At 48.5% G+C, this 21,465-nt stretch overlaps 2 protein-coding genes across 2 annotated transcripts in view; both read right to left on the bottom strand.

The window, feature by feature from the left end:
* LOC141935890 (syncytin-2-like) overlaps positions 1 to 21,465 on the bottom strand; it is a 146,541-nt gene that overhangs the window by 58,363 nt on the left and 66,713 nt on the right. The window lies entirely within an intron of this gene.
* The window catches only part of LOC141935866 (astacin-like metalloendopeptidase), an 89,387-nt gene continuing 87,492 nt past the window's right edge, over positions 19,571 to 21,465 (bottom strand). The window contains exons 20-22 of the mRNA XM_074852513.1: positions 21,256 to 21,411; positions 20,138 to 20,229; positions 19,571 to 19,583 (exon numbers count right to left, since the gene is read on the bottom strand). Of these exons, the coding sequence (XP_074708614.1) occupies positions 19,571 to 19,583; positions 20,138 to 20,229; positions 21,256 to 21,411 (261 nt within the window). The remainder of the gene's footprint in view (positions 19,584 to 20,137; positions 20,230 to 21,255; positions 21,412 to 21,465) is intronic.

A 21,465-nucleotide genomic window follows, 5' to 3' on the forward strand; every position in this document is an offset into this window, starting at 1 on the left:
CTGAAGCCTCTTCTCTTAGGCGTGTTCTCTAGGGGTGTTTATAGCCAAGGGAAATGTCTCAACACTTGGCAGATAAAGACAGCCTCCCCACGGGCGACTCGAACACACGCCAAGGGTGGAAGTCATGTTAGCCGCTGAATCTTATCCCATGCAGGCAGGGATCGGCTCTGAATGCGAGAGCTGGTGAGCATTTCTAGCACAGGGCCGAGACTTACCATTGCATCAGCTATGTGCTTCAGCCTCCTCGCCTCTTCAATGTAGTATTCCACCGGGTGCTCTCTGAATTGGGGACAGAGAGAGGAAAAACAGAAAACAGAGAAAAAGGGCAGGAGAATTATCAATTTTACCTTCATATCTAGAGGATGCCAGGACTCCAAACATCCTGTTTCGGTAAGCCTGTTACAGCCTTATCAAACACACCTTACAGTTATGATAGCCACTAAGTGAATGTGGTCTGCATGTACAGAAATACACAGCAGCTGCATGCACAGATAAAATTAACTGAGTTCCTAAAAAAATGTATGTTAGAATAACATTGGCAAGTACTATTTCAAAATAAAAAGCCACTAGAGGTTAGGCTACTGTGAGGCCAGGTTTACTTCTTTGCTCCCATAGAAAGATGGTAGTTATGTGACCTCCCACCACTCCTCGAGTGCAGTACCACAAACACATTTTCATCGAAACATACGGTAAGCTTTGCAGTACCAGGCACTCATCTCGGACTAAAAGAGCTTGCATTCAAGTTATCTGCCTACAAGAGATGTGGTCACCAAGGCTTCTACAGGTCTTGCTCTCAATCAACACCCAAACAATGACAAAGTTCGACCACGTGCATTTGTGTGCACTGGGATAATCTGTTCACCGTGCAAACAGCACACAGCCACCTGTGCACTAACAAAACGAGCCAGTAAAGAGTCACGCCCTCCCCGAAACAGTCAGTTGCCTGTGACAGTTACCTTGTGACAGAGGAGTTTGCTACTTGTCAAGAACCAGACACATCAAAACCCACCACCTGTAGGCAGGCACAAGAGACACCTTCTCTCCCATTTAAAAAGTACCTGATTTCTAGAGCAGCTTCCCTCAAACCAAGAACTGTTGTAATGACACCTTTGCTTTGTGTTTGAGGGGGCGGGGGTAAGTCCCAGACATGAGAAGGCACTACAGGGCAGGTCTCAGACATCTCTCCCTCCCTCTTTCCTCCTAAAAGAAGTGCTCATCATGCGGCAGGATCCAGGGTGGCTGTAGGACCAGCCTTGCCTGGCATCTTCAGAAAACAGAGATGAGGGTTGTAAAACAGAAACTTACTTTTCAAAGTTGATTTGAGGTCTCCCCGCCTTGGAGGCACCATCTGCCGAAGGCGTCACTCGGAAAGGATTTGTGACATCCCCTGCAGATCCCTGAAGAGCCACAGAGTGGAGATAAAGCTGGTTAGAGACATACGTCTAAACCAATTCCAAAGCCTGGCTTTCCTACATTTCAAGAGAAAATGTTTATTTGTCCCAGGCATAGTCTATTCTCCAGGTTCTCCCCCTCTTCTCAGCTTCTTCCCCAGCACCCCCTCCAATAATGGAAATGGAAACTTGGCTTCTTACCTGGCTGCTACTAAGGCTTAATACCATTCAAACTTTTCCAAGAAATTAAGTAGCAGCTTTCCCTGCACAATGGCTAAGATAGCAGCAAGGCTGCAAGCAGCACACTTTTCATGGCCGCTAGCCAAGGCAGGAATGGCTAATACCCATTCACACTTATTTCCAGCTTAACCACACAGAAGTTGCTCATTCTCTATTACTAACTACACTGTCAGGAAAAAGTAAGCACTTTGAAGCCTGCTAATGCCGCGTGCAGAGTCTGGCTTAATACACACACACACACACGACAACATCCTAGAGCACACACACCCTGCCACCCATAAACAGCATCAGAATTGAATTTTAGAACCCAAAAATGCAAAGATCCATCTGTAAGGATCATTAACAATTTTCTAAGCAAGCTATAAAACCTCCTACCCAGGTTGCAGTCAAAACCACAGCTTGCTTGTTTCTTATTTATAAGCAATTGACTCTTTGTGTAAACACACTTATTTTGACATCAAAACTGTACTTGCAGTTGCCTACGGTCAGAAAGCTTTACTACCATAAACATGATGCTCTTGGTTTTTATTGGTCACCCCTTCTCACTACATTTCACTGGTGAAATGAAAACAGGTGACGGAAAGTCAGCAGAGAAGCTACAATGGAGGCTTTCGGGCTAGCAACAGACAGTCACAGAGAGCCATTAAAGGGGCAAGAATGCTTCAGAGAGCTTTCTCTGGTGGCTGGTTTATCGTCCGTCCTTGTTAATATCCTCAGAGCACGTTCCTAAAGAGAATCACACAGCGCCCACGTGCCGCAGGAAACACCCCGCCAGTTGTAACGGATACCTACTTTGATGCCCTCTGACAGGTCAGCGTGATTTCTCTCCTCTTTCCTGTGCTTGGACAACAAAGGATCCGTGTGGCTGCTCTTGTCCCTGGCAGTGTTATCCATGGCCGGCAGCTCATCGCTCTCACTTCTGGGTCTCTTTCTGGCCGTCTTGGTTGACTTTGGTGCAGGAGACACGGGTGGCAGTGGCAGGGGTAGCAGGACACCTTTCTGCTGACTTTCAAGCGAAGCCTTGGATGCTCTGGAGATGGGAAGCAAATTCATCAATTAGGGTGAATATGGTGTACATGTAATGTAGGGAATTTTTAGCAACTGAGTTACACCAAGTACCAATTCTGTTTCAATTTCTCAGGGAGCGGGAAATGGTTTGGTAACAGAAAGAGTCCAGCAAAAGCAAAGTGAAACTTCAGGGACTTGGCTGTGCGTTAGACACCACATCTTCAGCTGCCAACAACATACAAGCCAGCTGCTTTTCCAGTAGGAATAAGCCTCAGGACTTGTCCTCGGAGTAAAGACTTGCAACCAGAATATCAGGATGTTGCAAAAACGGCATCCCTCCAACACAGCCCCTTCTCACTGAAAGAGGGAGAGAGGTAATTACAGCAACTAAAATCCCTGGGACAAATCACCCAACAAGCTAAACGAACCGCAGCACTGCCTCTCTCTCTCTCCGTGATGGTAGAAGGTGTCTTCTATGGTCAGACATACTCACCCTGACACTCGATCCTGCACATGCTTTCACACAATTAAACTGAGTTGTTCCTTTAAGACCTGCCAGCTCAGCTAGCCAACACTTACAAAAGTTCAGAGGATTCAGGTGAGAGAGACTTAAAATGCTGTGCTTCTAAATGGCAGAGACTATCCCATGTAATAATGGGATGTAATAATACAGTGGCATATCAGATTTCTGATCCTCTGAAGTTAGGATTACCAGGGAACTCCGGCAGCTCTAAGCAGCACTACATAGCTCTAATCCTTCTTTCACTACTGCTCAGTCACATCATTTTATCCAGCTTCTCAAAGTTTCCAAGAAAACGCTGAGCAGTGAACCCCAGCTCATGGACTGCCACATCAGAAGAGGAGGAAATTAAGTTACACCCCATGAGAAGACTGAAGCGAGACACTGCACATCTTGCTTCATCCTGCTGTGCATGGGACAGTCCTCTCCCCTCTTCCACAACCCACCTTTCCCCTGCTACAGTCCCTACTCACTGCACACATGCTCCCCAGCTTCACTACCCTGGTACAGCTGACGCTCCAGAGCGGAGTGCACAGAGCACAGCAGCATCCCCCGACCAGAGCCAGAGCCCTCTCTCCCCAGAAATGCATCCTATCCTTCCCACTCCGCAAGCCAGAACATGGCTGGAGGGGGTGCTCGTTTTCACTGACAAGAAGGGAGGGATGAACCCCAGAATTAAAGCCCTTCCACTATTGCCACAGCTGAAATAGCCCTTCACCCAACGAAGGGTTAGCCCCACTGTCTCAGTGCTTTAAGAGTACGTCAGTATTTTCTCTGCAGGAAAGCAGTTTACTCCTATCGTCAGGACACAAACCTCAACGCTGCATACCAATACAAGTCAATACCTCCTATTCAAGCCACAGGCAAGCAGCAACTGAATGCAGTAGTAGCCCATGACTGGGGCACGAGGCACCCCTCTTGAGAACACTGTCCATGTGAAGACGTGCTCTTGGAAGCATTCACTCTAGCAAAGACCTGGCCAAAATGCTGGCAGTACACTCTTCTGCAAATGACGGGGCAAGTTTCAGCAGATCTACCAGAAGGACTGCAAATGCTATGCTGGAAGAAATGAGAAACCCCTGGCCATAAAGCCCACCTGAAATTTCAGACAGAGTCACAATTCAAACGGCACGCTGGTTGTGTGTCTGTTAGGCAAGTGCTATTCAAAGCCCGTAACCGGTGACAGCAAAAGCAGCTGAGGGAGCAGAGAGTATCAGCATTAACACCTGACTTGTTGCTTTCGTCACCACCTGTCCAACTAACAAGATGGCAATGATCATCCAGTCAAAATTGATGGGCATACAGTCACACTTAGGACAATGTCCTTTCCCAAGAGGCTGCCACAACTCTCTCTGCTGTGGACGTGCTTGCTCGGTCACAGGAACAAGAGCCACAACTCCTGGGCCACACTTTCAGCTATTTCACCTCTTTGCAGCGGGAGTCTGAGCAAGCAACTCCATTTGTCTGCACCTCAGTTTCTCCTTGTGCAAAAGGCGTTCACATCATCTTCTCACTTTACAAAGACTAAGAGCTTTAAACGCATGTGAAGTGTCATGAATCGGATAAAGCTTTCTGCTGCTTCCCACGCAGAGAGAGAACAAACTTCCCCCAAATAAAGATGACAGCAGAACCCAGAAGGAGGAGGACATGGGCAAAGAAAAGTTCATCGACTCATAGAATGGTTTAGGTTGGAAGGGACCTTTAAAGATCATCTAGTCCAACTCCCTTCTTAAAAGCATTGCAAGGCTGGTTCTATTTCTACGGAGAGCAGAAAGAACTGATACTTGAACTCTCAAGTCTTACTCACTGAGCATCTTAGAACAGTTGGGGTTGGAAGGGACCTTTAGAAGTCATCTAGTCCAACCCCCCCTGCAATGAGCAGGGACATCTTCAGCCAGAGGGCAACTTCTCTTGCCATGCCCTGACGCCCCTGAACTACCGTGCAGAACAACCCTGTGCTACTCCCCACAGAGCCGCTGCCACCTCCCAGGGCACTGCGGGCAATCATCTGCTGCCAGATCACCACCACTGCACTTTGGACAAGCAGTTAGAAGGAAAAGCAGCACGGGCACAAGTGGCAATTAAATTTCTCGCAGCATGAACACATTTTTTGAGCTACGTCTAATACACGGAGCAGAGCATGCAGCAAGGTAAGCTGCAGGATGGACAAGTTGGGGTTTCAAATGGCAAAGTCTTCATCCCCATCTCAGCTGCTGGAAAGCAGCACAAATGCCACAACATTCAAGGCTTTTGCAGCAGTGTAAACCAAGTATGGGAGGATGACCAGCCACTGAAACATCAGCTTGTGCTTGGATGATTAGAACCATAATCCTCAGCAGTAAGGAGAGAGAGGAGGATAGGGGACACCCAAGTATCACTTCACATCATCCACAAATACAACGGCAAATCAATTACATTCCCACAGCCACGTGCTTGGTTCCAGGACGGAAAGAGAAATCTGCAGCAGATGAAGTTTCAGAAGGCACATTAGCGTACCAGCAAACTCACAAGTATGAGGACAGGAGATAAAGTTCTTTGCCTCAACCTCTTAAAGAAAGACTCAGTTTTATGCATCTTTCTGCTATTCCACCAGTGTATACTCACTTCAAGTTACTGGAGTCCTCCTTAGCTAAAGACTGCAATGACTTTACTTCTTTTTCTGATTTCTTTCTCTTCTGATCAAACTCCTTCTCCACTGCCCTCTAAGAAGAAGGAAAAAAAAAAAAAAAAAAGAAAAAAATGACTCAGGTTTTAAAAGTTCATGTAAAGTGCAGACCAAGTAAGCTTGATCGATTCTGGTTAAAAAAAGAAAAGACACGATATCAGAATCGACAAAGGGGGAACGCAGAGCACAGCGGATATGGATTTCAGGCTCACTGACAAGTATCCTCAAATGACATTTTATCTACTTGGGTTTAGAAAGATTAATCATTTTGTAGTGACGGGGATGCAACTGCGAAACCTCTTGTTGCTAATGCTAATCAAAATTAAGGCACTTCCAGTGCTGAAAATAAGCATTTCACCAGTTCTGGATGAACTTTCTTCTCCTCCCTCAGTCTGAATTGTACAGACAGGTATCCAGATTCCTCCTGGGAAAGTCATGAACTGCAAGCAGTTGTGTTTTGTGATACACCTTGTCAGAGGGAAGATAAAAACTGCATTCACAGGGGAGTTAGATCACTCAGCTTGCCCAGCTGTGGTCCATAGGATAGAGCCATGCACTCCCCAGTGGCCTGAGAATGTTTTGCAAGCTGGAGGAACTGTCTGAAGCCACGGGGCGTGAGCATGTCTGGAGCAGATTTTTAAAAAATGCATGGTCTCAGTTTTGAAAGTTTAAGGCACCAAGTTCTCTTTGTCTGCTTTTCCCAATAAAAGCCTCAGAAATGCCACTGCAGTGCTCTCCAAATTCAGCAGAAGCAAGTCTAAGCACATCCCAGCCCTTCCTGCAGGTCTCATCACTTCAGCTGCCATCTGGGAGAAGCTGAATCTGCCACTCACCCACAGGAGCTGCAGGGAGGCAGCGGCCTCACTTAACCTACCAGGAAACTAGTCTCACCCTGAAGCAGCCCATAGCCTCGGCACCCACAAAAGCTGCACGGGTGGAGCTGGGCCCCAAACACCCCAGACAAGCCGTGCATCTCATCCGCACCTCGCTTGTGTCCCGCCAGGGAAGGCACTAATTCCTCCAGGAGTGCTAGACAATGATGCCAAAGGAGAGGGGGCAACACTTCCAGGTTAGTCAGGTAAAACTCTATAATTATGCTGTTACTTAATTCACAAGCTCTAGAAGGACAACAAAGGGCAACCAAAGGCTGATGATGCAGCAAAGATGTCAAGGGGACCCCTGGACAGCGACGGTGTTTCCAGTCTCCTGTCCTGGTGGCATCTGGACACAGAGAGGCTGAGGCAAGAGGCTGTACTAAGCAGCCTCTGCATTTGATTTGCATTCACCTCAGGTCCTGACGCTCTCGGAGGGTCTTCTGCTTCACTGCCACTCGACGTGCTCTCTGAGTCTGAAGAGCTGTCTGAGTCACTGGTGCTCCCTGACTCCGGGCTGATGGAATGTGCTGATGCCACACTCCTGGGCTGCGACTGTGGGGCGCTCCAAGGCCACCATGAGCTAAAATTAGAAGGCAGCATGGCTGAAGGTTACTTACTCTATTGACATGGCAGGATTCAAAATTAAAGCTGACACCCTGTGTTTTGGCACTGAGAGGAGAGGGGAGAAGGCCAAAGGAATACATTGTTAGACTCAAAAGATGAAGCACTGGAGTAAAAAAACCTCTGGAAATAATAAAACCTGCAACTCCAACCCAGACAAATACTGCAGCAGGACATCACTGCTGCAATGTCAAGCTGCATTTAGCCAGCCAAAGTTTAGAAAACAACTGAAACTCTCAAGCGCTTTTCTGAAAGCCCCAACCCTCAAAAGAAAAATTTCCAATCAAGGCTAACAAGACAGAAACATACATTCCAGGATGGTTTCTCCTTTTGTATTCTCCCCTTGAAGTTTTCACTCCTTCCTCTGTGTTACTCGCTCAAGGTGCTAGAACTGCTTCATTGACAGCCATGTCAAGGAGCAGCAGTTTTTCCAACACCCTCCCTGACTCAAAAGTGTTTTTCTCCAGCACTGACAATGGGAGTGAATGGAACCGAGGGAGAGCCATGACTTTTATGCACAGCTTCTTTTCATTTTGAAATGGCCTTACAAAATCAAAACGTTCATTTTTTGACTTTGAAACCTCTTTCCAACATCATACATTTGTATGATTTGGAGGCAAGCTCCTCCCTGATCCACACTGGTATCGTGAGAACGCTCTCTTTCAAGAGCTTGCAGGGATGCAGTTCATGCCAAGAACTGGCGGGCCCTTCTGCAAGCCTCATTTTATAGACCATTACCCTGTGCTTGAAGAATACAGGTATTAAGCCAAAATTGGATGTCCATGCTCTCCTATAGGAAAAATTATGGGCTTCTCCACCTTTCTTCCTCTAATGCTGGCACATGGCTGATCAGCCTACCTTGAATATTGCTTCTGGTTAGCAATCCATGGCAGGAATGGTGTACAATCACTTGCCTTATCGGGAGGAGCTGAAACAGCCTCAGGGAGTCTACCTGACCCTTCGCTGTTCTTCACCCACTTGGCTGTTTTGGGCTTCCTTCTGAACTAAAACTGGACTCACCCATCACTACTACACCTGAAAATCCCATCAGCTCCAGTGTGATCTACATACACACTCATGGACGGGAAGAGCAGAAAACAAGGGAACAGCTGGGGAAATGGAATCCTGCTTCATAGGCAAAATCCAGCATGCCTGGAGTATCCATTTCTGACTGGAGCTTTTGGTAAAACCCCACACAACTAAAGCCACTTTTCAGCAGCAGCTTCAGGCAGTTAGAAACCAAAGCCTGTATCTACAAGAGAAACCAGGAACCCTTACCCATCTACCCCCTATAGAAAAGGTAGTTTGGTATTTCCCCCCCTATTTTGGTCTAGCTAGTAGTTTGGGAACAAACCTGTATCTTGGAGGAGCAAGCGAAGAAGGTGGTGGCTTTTCAACAACCTGTTTTGTTCACAAAAACAAAGAGGAGAGGGGGAGGAAAGGTGAGCTTAAGGAACTCAGCTCCACAAGTCACGATGGGATGTCTGTGTGCCTAGTGCATAAGAACATCGAAAACTGACTTGGTCGTCACCACTCTCTTCGCTATCACTGAGCTGCAGGTCGTCCTGGAGCATTCTGAAAGACAACCACAAGAGAAACATCAGCCAAGGCAGGCACGGTTTCAAGCAGCACACACTGAGAAAGACTTGGTTTGCGCCTGCCAAAGCAAACCAGCCTCCCACATCCTTTTTGAACATTCGGCATGCTCAGTCTCCTAAACCCTGTCGTTACCTAAACGAGGGATAAAAAGTTAACACACAACCTGGACATTTCACCGGGCTTTCCAAATGGTCTCAGGACGGTTTGCAACGCAGGTCAGAATCGCTGGCTGCCAGCTACAGCCCTGTGAGGGGACTGCTCCTCAGCGCCGTTACCTAGCGCACTCACAACACAGCCAACAAAGGTTACCTAGCACACCAACACAGCCGTTACCTAGCACGCCAACACAGCGGTTACCTATCACGCCAACACAGCAGTTACCTAGCACGCCAACACAGCGGTTACCTAGCACGCCAACACAGCCGTTACTTAGCACGCCAACACAGCGGTTACTTAGCACGCCAACACAGCCGTTACCTAGCAGGCCAACACAGCGGTTGCCTAGCACACCAACACAGCCGTTACCTAGCACGCCAACACAGCGGTTACCTAGCACACCAACACAGCCGTTACCTAGCACGCCAACACAGCGGTTACTTAGCACACAAACACAGCGGTTACCTAGCACGCCAACACAGCGGTTACCTAGCACGCCAACACAGCCGTTACCTAGCACACCAACACAGCCGTTACCTAGCACACCAACACAGCAGGGCAACTTTTTTACTTAGAGCAACTTAGAATGATTTCTGAATACTGCTTAATAATCCTGCTACTGCCACCAAAAATGTGTTGCGAGCACATTAGTGGTATGCGCAGTTTTGAAGAAGTGTTTAAAAAATTTTTATAAGAGCTGCCAAACTCTTCTGTTTATCACATCAAATATTTTTGTTGACAATAAAGATAAAATGCTGTTTGTGCTGCAAGAGGTGCGATGCTTCAAATGTTTCTGAAAAGCAGCCACATTTGAAGCCCACGATTATAACAAAGATGTAAGTCACTGAAACATTACACACACACCCCCCCTCGGCTCAGACATCTTACAACTCGAAAAACACAAAGCTTGCTTAAAAAATGAGGAAAGAGGAAAGATAATTAGGCTACCAGATAACCCAAACCGTTCTATGATCCTATGCTCTTCTTCCAGCACTTTCTTCTGTAAATAGAATTTAGGAAACTCCTAATCCACATTTGTATGATACAGCCTTTATCACGGGATTTTTTGGCTGTGACTCTCTTGTGCCTGAAATGAGCAGCAGGTTTCCTGTTCACATAAATTGCTACTGAAGCAAATCACAGAGGGAGTCTTTCCAGCCTGGTTTATTTGCCTTACTCCTTATGGCTGAGATAGCACACAGCATTTTCCCAGACACTGGGAACATCTTCTTCTGAATAATAAAAAAAAAAGAAACTGGTGTAAGTTAGGGCTGAGCACTGAAGAAGGGTATCATGCAGTTTCTCATAGTGCAAAGCTCTTCCTATTAATGCAGTGCAGTGGTTTTGAAATAATTCTAACATACTCCAGCAGCTGGAGAGGGGAAGAGCACTGCGTGACCAGGTAGCTCCGTGCAGACTGTGGCCTGAGTGCCATTGCCTTACAGTGCCCATTGCAGTTTAGAGATCAGCGGATGGATACTGCGCTCCTGGAAAAAGTGAGTTCAGCTCACAACTGCTTGCCCATGAAAACAGAAGGTGTCATGTAAAGGACAGAGACGGGTGGAACAGCTCTAGTGCCTGGTACCTCGCTGTTCCATCTGCTTACTGCAGGGGGTGAAGCTGTGCAAAATGCAGAGCAGGGAAGCACACAGGGGCTAAGGGTGCAGCAGAGGTTCTCTGCAAAGCCAACTGGAGAAGAATTTTAAATACAACCTCTGGTGTGTTTGAAACAGATTTTAAGGCCTAGTGAAAGGTGTTCAGGACGGAGCTCTCTCGTAATATTACCAAAGCAACCGGGGTGCTGCTCCACAGGCCCGAGAAGTGTCCTTAGCCCGCTTCTTGTATAGTCCCAACCCAGGGCTGGCTTAAAACCCAGTCAAGCTAATCCTAGAGAGACAGTTTTAACATAGGATGCTTAATTGTTTGGCTAGATTAAGAGAATTTAGTATACAGGATCTGCTTGCACTACCTAAGCTTTTAATACAACATCTTGAACTCTTAGAATTGTGCAAGATGAAAAGTAGTGGAAGAAAGATGAAGATGATGATGAACTGAAAGATGACCCTGAAACTGAAACAAGGATTGGAACCACAAGAGAAGAATTCGGCTGAGACAGGGGATTGTAGTGTACTTTCAGCATGCATGTGAGGTGGAGGGATCCCCCGTGTGTCCACTGCTGCAATACAGAACGCCGGCCTTCCAAAACTTCATACTAAGTCTTAGGGGGTTCTTTTGAGACCGAATTTACGGTAACAGCCTCTTCTTACTCACTACCCCTTTCTTATGCAACCACTTATCAACTGAACGCTGTGAGCTTTTTTTTATTTTTACATTTGAGACTCAATGCTGGAGGATCCCAGAGGCGTGATGACAGGAAGGGACCCCTGTGGTTTTTTCTTGGGGTACCTGGACTCACAGAGCAGTAAAGGCTGATAGATCATACTTACAGGCTCTATTCAGCGAGCCCACTAAGAAAAAGCTGATCGCATCGGCCTGTTGAATCCGGTCAACAGGTACAAACGGCCTCACCACGACTGAGCACAAAGCTCGGAAGAGTATTTTAGGTGCAGGATTGGGCTTTTGCTTGTTACGCTGGTTTTGTGTTTGCATGGGAATGTGCGTGTGTGCGGCTACAAATGCACACAGACATGAATTACACGTCATAAATGTGTTGGTATCACAAACGCCTCACCTTCATCAGAACTTTATCTATAACTTGTTACTTTTATGCTAGACTTTGTGGCACATTTGTGACCTTCAGAACTCTTGGTACCACCCGAGCATCCTGCACTTACAAACTGTGGTTCCGTTAGTTATTGGGATGCAGGCAGTTGTGTCTGGTCAGCTGAGAGGAGATGTTCCTACGGTGTTTCCAATGTTCTGCCTCTTCAAAGGTAGATGCGCCTGCCTCCTCCAGCAGGATGGCTTGTCACTCTGGCTTTCCAATGATACTTCCGATGTTGCAGAGAATAATTCTGTCTTAATTCTCAGGCCGGCCGGCTCTCCGGGCCAAGCAGCCCCTGCAGCGAGCCCCCGCCGTGTGGGCTGCCCGGGCATCTGGGGGTCCTCGGGGGCTGGGGAGGGCTCGCGTCAGTCTCTCCTTTCTCTTTGGTAGTGGTTTCTTTTTTTAACTTTCTAGGGCTTGATTTCCTTTGTATTTATGCAAGAGAACTTCAGAATCCGCCCCCCAGCCCTGCCTGCATTGGGTTCCCCACACCCTCTCCCTCCCTCGGTCAAGCCTGATGCCAGGTCTGGGCAAACCAGCTCTGCAGCTCTTGGCGACACCCGGAATGTTCTCTGGGTGCTGGTGCTGGGGGCGGTGTCGGTGCCGGTTCGGAGCCACTGAACGCCCCGAGCGCGCTGCCGCTCTGCTGCGGCAGATCTCCGGTGCCTTCTAAGGGAGCAGAGGCGAGGCTGATCCCTCTGCTCCCAGAGGCTCCTGCCACAAACCAAACGCCCTCTGTGCCTCCGCTGGCACCCTGAAATCCTGCCCTCGACCCCAGCCTGTGCGCACAGGATAAACCCCCCGGCCTGCGCACAGCTCGGAGGGACTGAAGCACCCCATTGCTGCCACTGAGTTAAAAAAAGTATAAAGAAGTTTTATTCTCTTTTTTACGCTGACGGTGTCAGTGCTGGGGCGGTGTCAGGGGCGGTGTCAGGATCGGTGTCACTGCGGGTGTCGGCGCAGGTATCGGTGTCGGTGCTGGAGGCAGTGCTGGTCTTCACGGTTGTTCCACTGTAACCAGGTTCCTTCCACCTCCATTTGTTCGCCCTTGCAGGTGCTTTTAATGTAGTAATTCAACAAGTCAGACTGGTACTGAGGCTTCAAAAGCGTGAGAAAGTTCCAGGTACTCACCCACCTTAAGGTGTAGCTGTTTCGCGTCTCAGCCACTGCAAACCCTGCCTAGCGTAGCGTACCGCTTCGGGCACGCTGCTGTTCAGCGCCAGAGCGCACGTCGCTGTGCCGAGTTCAGCAAAAAACTCTGCACAAAGGGGAGGGAGGGAGAAAACATTTGGTTGGTTTCACACAACAGGCACATCTGACAGGCGAGGGGCAGCGAGCAGCGGCAGCAGCAGCACCCTGTCAGTCGGCAGGTCCCGCTAAACACATCGTTAATGCAGAGAGCTCAGCGCTAGCCCAAGGCCGGGCAGCGTCACAAGCACAGAGGGCAGGGCACGTGGGAGGAAAACGCACTCACACGGGCACACACACGCTGAACCGCCTCCCCGGGCTCTGGCTTTGAAAGGACACCGAGACGCCGCGGTAGGTGGCCAGGAGTTTGGGTGTTCACACCCCAGTCCCTACCGCGCGCCTCCCCCAGGTTTTAAACCGGCCAAGTCTGGTGTCTTTCTGAGGGGTGCCTGGCAGCACACACCGCTGTCACCGGGCTGGTCCCTTTGCTTCACCCATCCTCAGACCTTGGAGACGTCAGGACTTCTCAGCTGAACGGGTTTCACAATCTGTCCAGCTGGACAGAGATACAGCTCTGATTGGGGCTGCTCACAGCTGGGCACGTCAGGCAGATTGGAGAGAGCCCTCCTCTCCTGCCGCCAGCTCCAGCTCTGCACAGGTGGCTCCAACATCACTTACAACCAACCGCTTTCCACTAGTTTTCATCTTCCCTGTTTAAGGGATATCTCAAGGCCACTGCTCTTTCCTCCTCCTCTTACTCCCTATGAATTGCAGAAAAGAATCAAGGATGCGGCCTTTTTTTATTTTTAGTTTGATGTACTTGCTCTCTGTACCTCTGAGCGTCTGTACCTTACGCTGAGTATCAACAGGCTCCAGGTCTGAAACTCCTTCACCATCCTGAACAGCGGCAACAACTGCCAAGCCCACAGGAGTATTTACTGTTGTCCTGCACAGATCCACGCCCCTGGCAGTATTTACTACCCCAGTCATCATTCCCCTCCGGTAAAACAGCAACAGAGAGCAGGTTTTGTCCTTCTCAGTGACAGTCTTTTACCAGCCTTTGGAGGATATAACCCAAAATACTACACACGCATTGCTGCTGCGAGCACAGATTTGCTCAGAGGACACCCAGCAACTGAAGTTACTCCCTTCAAAGGGGGACTTGCAAAGCCTTTTGAATTTCAGCACAGCCCTCCCACAATTCAGCCAGGCTCATCGTGATGATTTTCTTGTGCCACTTTGCCAGCAGACGGTGGCAACACATCCTGTCGCCCACAGCAGCTCACGACACTTTGGGCTTTAAACCACTCCAGGGCTTTTGCTTATTCACTGCTGCTTGTACCACAGGAGAACACAACACTTTTAACAACAAAACTGTAAAATCCAAAAAGTAGCATCCATTTCAGGAAATGGTACCGGCAAATACTGGTCTTGTGCCCAGCAGGGACTCCAAAGCAAGAGCTGCTCGGCTTCTCTGTTACCGAGAGAAGCCAGCTTCACCGTTTTCAAGGCCAAAATACCTGCAGGTTTGACAAACCAACTAAAACACGAGGCTACAGGCCAAAGACCTGTTTTTAAAGAAGGGGAACCAACTCAGAAAAGCTAAGCGCCCCCAAGGGAAAAACAAACCGCAAAAACCCCCTTATGCTTCTCGTGTTACCGTGCAGCAACTTGGCTGGTTCCCTGCACTTGATACCCTCACCCCTGAGCTCTTAAGACCTCTGAGGATGCCAAGACAACCTTTGAATTGGAGCACTCATCAATTTATCACCATCAGGTATCCCTGCCAATAACCCGCCAATGTGCCACAGCTGTCTGCTTCAACACACGTGATGCTTTGATCAGCGTTTGCTACGCTGAGCGTTAGGATTGAAGCAAGTACATGCACACAACCACCACACATGTGACCGAAAAGACAGAGGGCAAAAACTTACCCGTGTTCTTCCCGGCCAGTGCATCGGCCTCTTCCCAAATATCACATGCATAGAGGATATGGGAAGTGATGTTGACATAGGCAGAGCTGATGTCTGGGATGTTGTAGGGCACAGTGACTGCAGAGCCATTGCTGTTCCCGCTGTAGCTGCCAGCATAAGCCATGTCTGTGCTTCTGCAGGAGAAAGAAACACCATCACGAACGGTTAACTTCAGAGTGAAAGACATCAGACTATTTGATGCCGGGAGCTATTTGGTACCATCCAGGCCTGCAGCGTGGAGTGGAGTATTGAAAACTGAGACGTGTTCAGCTACGTAACAGCTACGTAACTTACGTGTTCAGCTACGTAACAAGTAATTGTCCTTCGAGTGCAAGGCCAAGGTTTTTGAAGCAATGTGTGACTCAGAGGACTCCTCTTGATGAAAAAAAATGTGGGTCCAGACATCAGAAAGGGCCACCCAGCCACCTCCCAACATCTACACCTACTTGGGGAAGCCTTCACCACATTATCGGAATGCTTTTTCCAAACGACTTCCATTTCAGACACGCTGAAGCTCCCCACCGATGGAGGCTGGAGCTTTCTGACAGCTGGTCACAGCAGCCAGGTCAGCCCACACACGCTTCTTTAGAGCCCTAGGGCCAGTGAAAGTGGCCAGCTGCCTGCCTTCTGACACAGGCTGGCTTCATCACAGCACTTCTTCACCCAACCCACTTTTAGGCACTGGTAGGACAGGGCTTCCACCGCTGCTCTGGGGACACCACTGACTTCCCAATAAACTGTACTGTGCAAGGTGGAATTTCAGCATCACTCTTAAAAGACCAACCAAACCTCTCTCAGCCACAGAGTTTAATAGGGACAGGCGTGGAGCCGGGTAGCTCTCTGCCAAATGCAATTGCCACCGCACACAGAAAAACTCCATCTTGCTCCCTGTCATTCAAACACGGGCCCAGTCTGCTGGGCACCAGGTCAAACACCATTACATGACAGCTTGACTTTGACTTTTGCTGCCACATACACAGCACCACTGCTGCAGGTACACAGAAAGGACAAAACGATCAACAACTCCGAAATTAGAAAATTAGCTTCTTTTTCTTAAGTGGTGACTGAGCCAAAGAGAACACTATGAAAGTTCTGCTACCACAGGGTGAAGGCATAACTCTGGACCTCGTAACAAAAAAAGCCCTTTCCAAGGAGAAAAGACAGGAAGGAGAGAGCAGAAATACTCCTGCCCCGAACGGTATGATTTCAGGGGGCAAGAAGGAGCGAGTGGCGAGGCACTCCCAAATGCAGGCAGCAACTCAAACACTCCAGCTCCTGTTTTCACTCACACCCTCGTACAAACGTGACAACGGACGTATTTTTAAATCTTACCTTGCAACACGTGGAAAAGGTGCTTGTGTAGATCTGGAGGAAGTCTGCAGCAAGGAACAGAACTCTTGTTAGGTTTGGGCTGGTCAGCCAACAGCAGTAAGTCCCGCAGCCACCCAGCTGGCAGCTCAGTGACACGCGGGCCCTACCTTGAAGTGGTCACTCAGGATCCTGGAATACTTCAGGGCAGTGTCTTCTTTGTAACGGCACATTGCCATGTGCAGAAGGGACTGGCAGCGCATGCTGTGAACAGAAACACACCCAAGCATCAGTGCTGACGCCGGCTGCTGCCTGCTCAGCAGTCACCAGCCTTGTGGGACACAGGCAGGCACACATCAGCTGTACTGCAGCGGCAAGAAAGCTCCCAATGTCTCCTCCTCCGGCTCAGCTTAAGAAAAGACTCTTTCAAAACATCCCAAGGGAAAAAAAGCAACCGAGGAAGGGCCATGCCTGGTCTTTTATAGAAACATGTGCCCAGCCTCCCGTAGGTGTCACAAGCTGAGCAAGCCCCCATCCAGAAGAGCCTTCGCTATGTTCAGCTTCAGCTTCAGTTACGCGGCTCAAACATGGGCAGCCAAAGCACATTCTTTCACCTTTGGAGAAAGCCCTTTTGTGCTCTCCAGTTACCAGCAGATCGAATTTTAGAGCCTGTGCCTTCCACACGTGGTCCCTTGTGGTATCCCGGCTCCCTTCAGAGATGTTCCAGTTCATTCTGGTTTTTATACTGTGTTTTCTTTTTCCTTGCAGAACTCCAATTCCCATTTAACTCATTCCTTCGCCCCTGAAATTAATGGGTCTGGCAAGTCTAAAAACAGAATATGAAGGCACGGAAAAACAGTTACATACCATAACACAGCAAAGATTACTTCCTGTGAAGATGCTGTGGAGTCTGTAAAGGATTTCAGCGTCATGACGAATCTAAGGAAACAAAATGAACAGAGTCTTGTCAGCCGTCAGTGCTCTGAAGGCCCACTGTTTATGAACAATCAGTGCATGCTGTTATCTCAAACACCGCTCCAAAAGTCAGGAAACCTGCCCCGAGTTCTTAGTGCTGGCACCGAGTGGTTTGTGCGATCCTGAGCAGAGGACTGTGTCTCCAAATGCCTTGTTTCCCGGGCAGCAGGAACAGATGTGGCCCCTTACGTGACTCACTCTGCTCTTACGCTGATTAACGGGCACCATCCCTACAAGGAGAAGCCCTCCATGGGCCACCTCTAGGCCTGGGGCCCAGAAGAGGTGCCCCTGCTACTGAAGGTGAAATATTAATTCAAGTGTTTCTGGACAAGACAGACATCTTAGTGGAAATGTTTCTTCTGGCAAAAAACAAGCAAGCCAATCTCCTCTTTGAAAACAAAGCAACACCACCAACTTGGAAATACAGTCCATCAAGACCAGAAAGCACAAACTGTTCTTCCACACACAATACAGTTGCTTTGCTTTTCTTAACTGAAATACTACTGAGCCGACAGGCAAAAGCAACACCAGAGCTGGATGAACTAAAAACTCCTTCATGTCCTTGACTGTCGTAACCAGTGTCCTCTGGTGTACCTCGGCTGCGCGGCTCAGGTGCCGAGTAGGACACGGTGCCTCCTTCTGATCAGCGGTGCTGGAACACGCCAAAGGATTTGTCTCTGGTGCCTGGCCATGGGCTGTCTCGTGCTTGTGCAGCAACCCGGGCGCTGCTCCGTTGGGGGGGAATCCAGAGCTGCCAGTTGCAAACAACAACACAACTCCCCCTCCCGCTCCAAACACGCTGCCTGACCACCACGCTGTGAAAACCGCTTACTTGAGGAGATCTATGGTGCCTCTGAACACGCTGGAAGCGCATTTTCGGTCTCTTGGGTCCGATTCCAAGGCAAGGCCGTATTCGATGAAGGAAAGGGCAGCATCTAGGTACTGGAAGGCCCTTCCAGTCTTGTCGGTCTATTGGGAACAAAATTCTCCTGTTTAGACTAAGACAAAAGCTACTTCTCTCAAGTGTACCTGAATTCCTTTTTTTGCCCTAGTTAGGCAGGATTTGAAGAAAGGAAAAGATGCAAGTCAGGCCTCTGGGTGATAATTAAAGGCTTCTCAGCAGAGCCCCTAATGTGGTCCCAGTCACCAGCTGCGTGTGCTCTGGCTATTTCTATCTCTCCCTCAATGTCTTCCTTGAGTAATTTATTACCTTCACATGTTTTGGATATTATCGCCTGGTCTTGCAGGCCTGCCTCGGCAGAGGCAGATGGGGCTTGCCCACTGCAGTATTCCCTCACTTCATTTTCACAGGTAAATGGCAAGTGGCAAACGTACATTAGCTGAGTGAACCATCAGTAGCAACAAAAGATGTTCCTTCACGCACGCTGTTAAACCGCCCACAGCGGAGAAAGACAGTGGCATCTGCAACGGGCACTTCCAAGTCTTGTTCACCAGCAACACGATTACCGTGAGGATCCTGATGGTTCAGAGTAAACTGTGTTGTAACTAACTGTTGCACCTCTCTTCCAAGGACTCTGTGGCAGCTCTGCAAAGCCAACAGGCCTGCTGACCTCAGACAGCGCCAGCTCTGAAGCCTCTTCTCTTAGGCGTGTTCTCTAGGGGTGTTTATAGCCAAGGGAAATGTCTCAACACTTGGCAGATAAAGACAGCCTCCCCACGGGCGACTCGAACACACGCCAAGGGTGGAAGTCATGTTAGCCGCTGAATCTTATCCCATGCAGGCAGGGATCGGCTCTGAATGCGAGAGCTGGTGAGCATTTCTAGCACAGGGCCGAGACTTACCATTGCATCAGCTATGTGCTTCAGCCTCCTCGCCTCTTCAATGTAGTATTCCACCGGGTGCTCTCTGAATTGGGGACAGAGAGAGGAAAAACAGAAAACAGAGAAAAAGGGCAGGAGAATTATCAATTTTACCTTCATATCTAGAGGATGCCAGGACTCCAAACATCCTGTTTCGGTAAGCCTGTTACAGCCTTATCAAACACACCTTACAGTTATGATAGCCACTAAGTGAATGTGGTCTGCATGTACAGAAATACACAGCAGCTGCATGCACAGATAAAATTAACTGAGTTCCTAAAAAAATGTATGTTAGAATAACATTGGCAAGTACTATTTCAAAATAAAAAGCCACTAGAGGTTAGGCTACTGTGAGGCCAGGTTTACTTCTTTGCTCCCATAGAAAGATGGTAGTTATGTGACCTCCCACCACTCCTCGAGTGCAGTACCACAAACACATTTTCATCGAAACATACGGTAAGCTTTGCAGTACCAGGCACTCATCTCGGACTAAAAGAGCTTGCATTCAAGTTATCTGCCTACAAGAGATGTGGTCACCAAGGCTTCTACAGGTCTTGCTCTCAATCAACACCCAAACAATGACAAAGTTCGACCACGTGCATTTGTGTGCACTGGGATAATCTGTTCACCGTGCAAACAGCACACAGCCACCTGTGCACTAACAAAACGAGCCAGTAAAGAGTCACGCCCTCCCCGAAACAGTCAGTTGCCTGTGACAGTTACCTTGTGACAGAGGAGTTTGCTACTTGTCAAGAACCAGACACATCAAAACCCACCACCTGTAGGCAGGCACAAGAGACACCTTCTCTCCCACTTAAAAAGTACCTGATTTCTAGAGCAGCTTCCCTCAAACCAAGAACTGTTGTAATGACACCTTTGCTTTGTGTTTGAGGGGGCGGGGGTAAGTCCCAGACATGAGAAGGCACTACAGGGCAGGTCTCAGACATCTCTCCCTCCCTCTTTCCTCCTAAAAGAAGTGCTCATCATGCGGCAGGATCCAGGGTGGCTGTAGGACCAGCCTTGCCTGGCATCTTCAGAAAACAGAGATGAGGGTTGTAAAACAGAAACTTACTTTTCAAAGTTGATTTGAGGTCTCCCCGCCTTGGAGGCACCATCTGCCGAAGGCGTCACTCGGAAAGGATTTGTGACATCCCCTGCAGATCCCTGAAGAGCCACAGAGTGGAGATAAAGCTGGTTAGAGACATACGTCTAAACCAATTCCAAAGCCTGGCTTTCCTACATTTCAAGAGAAAATGTTTATTTGTCCCAGGCATAGTCTATTCTCCAGGTTCTCCCCCTCTTCTCAGCTTCTTCCCCAGCACCCCCTCCAATAATGGAAATGGAAACTTGGCTTCTTACCTGGCTGCTACTAAGGCTTAATACCATTCAAACTTTTCCAAGAAATTAAGTAGCAGCTTTCCCTGCACAATGGCTAAGATAGCAGCAAGGCTGCAAGCAGCACACTTTTCATGGCCGCTAGCCAAGGCAGGAATGGCTAATACCCATTCACACTTATTTCCAGCTTAACCACACAGAAGTTGCTCATTCTCTATTACTAACTACACTGTCAGGAAAAAGTAAGCACTTTGAAGCCTGCTAATGCCGCGTGCAGAGTCTGGCTTAATACACACACACACACACGACAACATCCTAGAGCACACACACCCTGCCACCCATAAACAGCATCAGAATTGAATTTTAGAACCCAAAAATGCAAAGATCCATCTGTAAGGATCATTAACAATTTTCTAAGCAAGCTATAAAACCTCCTACCCAGGTTGCAGTCAAAACCACAGCTTGCTTGTTTCTTATTTATAAGCAATTGACTCTTTGTGTAAACACACTTATTTTGACATCAAAACTGTACTTGCAGTTGCCTACGGTCAGAAAGCTTTACTACCATAAACATGATGCTCTTGGTTTTTATTGGTCACCCCTTCTCACTACATTTCACTGGTGAAATGAAAACAGGTGACAGAAAGTCAGCAGAGAAGCTACAATGGAGGCTTTCGGGCTAGCAACAGACAGTCACAGAGAGCCATTAAAGGGGCAAGAATGCTTCAGAGAGCTTTCTCTGGTGGCTGGTTTATCGTCCGTCCTTGTTAATATCCTCAGAGCACGTTCCTAAAGAGAATCACACAGCGCCCACGTGCCGCAGGAAACACCCCGCCAGTTGTAACGGATACCTACTTTGATGCCCTCTGACAGGTCAGCGTGATTTCTCTCCTCTTTCCTGTGCTTGGACAACAAAGGATCCGTGTGGCTGCTCTTGTCCCTGGCAGTGTTATCCATGGCCGGCAGCTCATCGCTCTCACTTCTGGGTCTCTTTCTGGCCGTCTTGGTTGACTTTGGTGCAGGAGACACGGGTGGCAGTGGCAGGGGTAGCAGGACACCTTTCTG

Source organism: Strix uralensis, chromosome 29 (assembly GCF_047716275.1).
Source record: "Strix uralensis isolate ZFMK-TIS-50842 chromosome 29, bStrUra1, whole genome shotgun sequence".
In the NCBI taxonomy this organism is placed as follows: Eukaryota; Metazoa; Chordata; class Aves; order Strigiformes; family Strigidae; genus Strix; species Strix uralensis.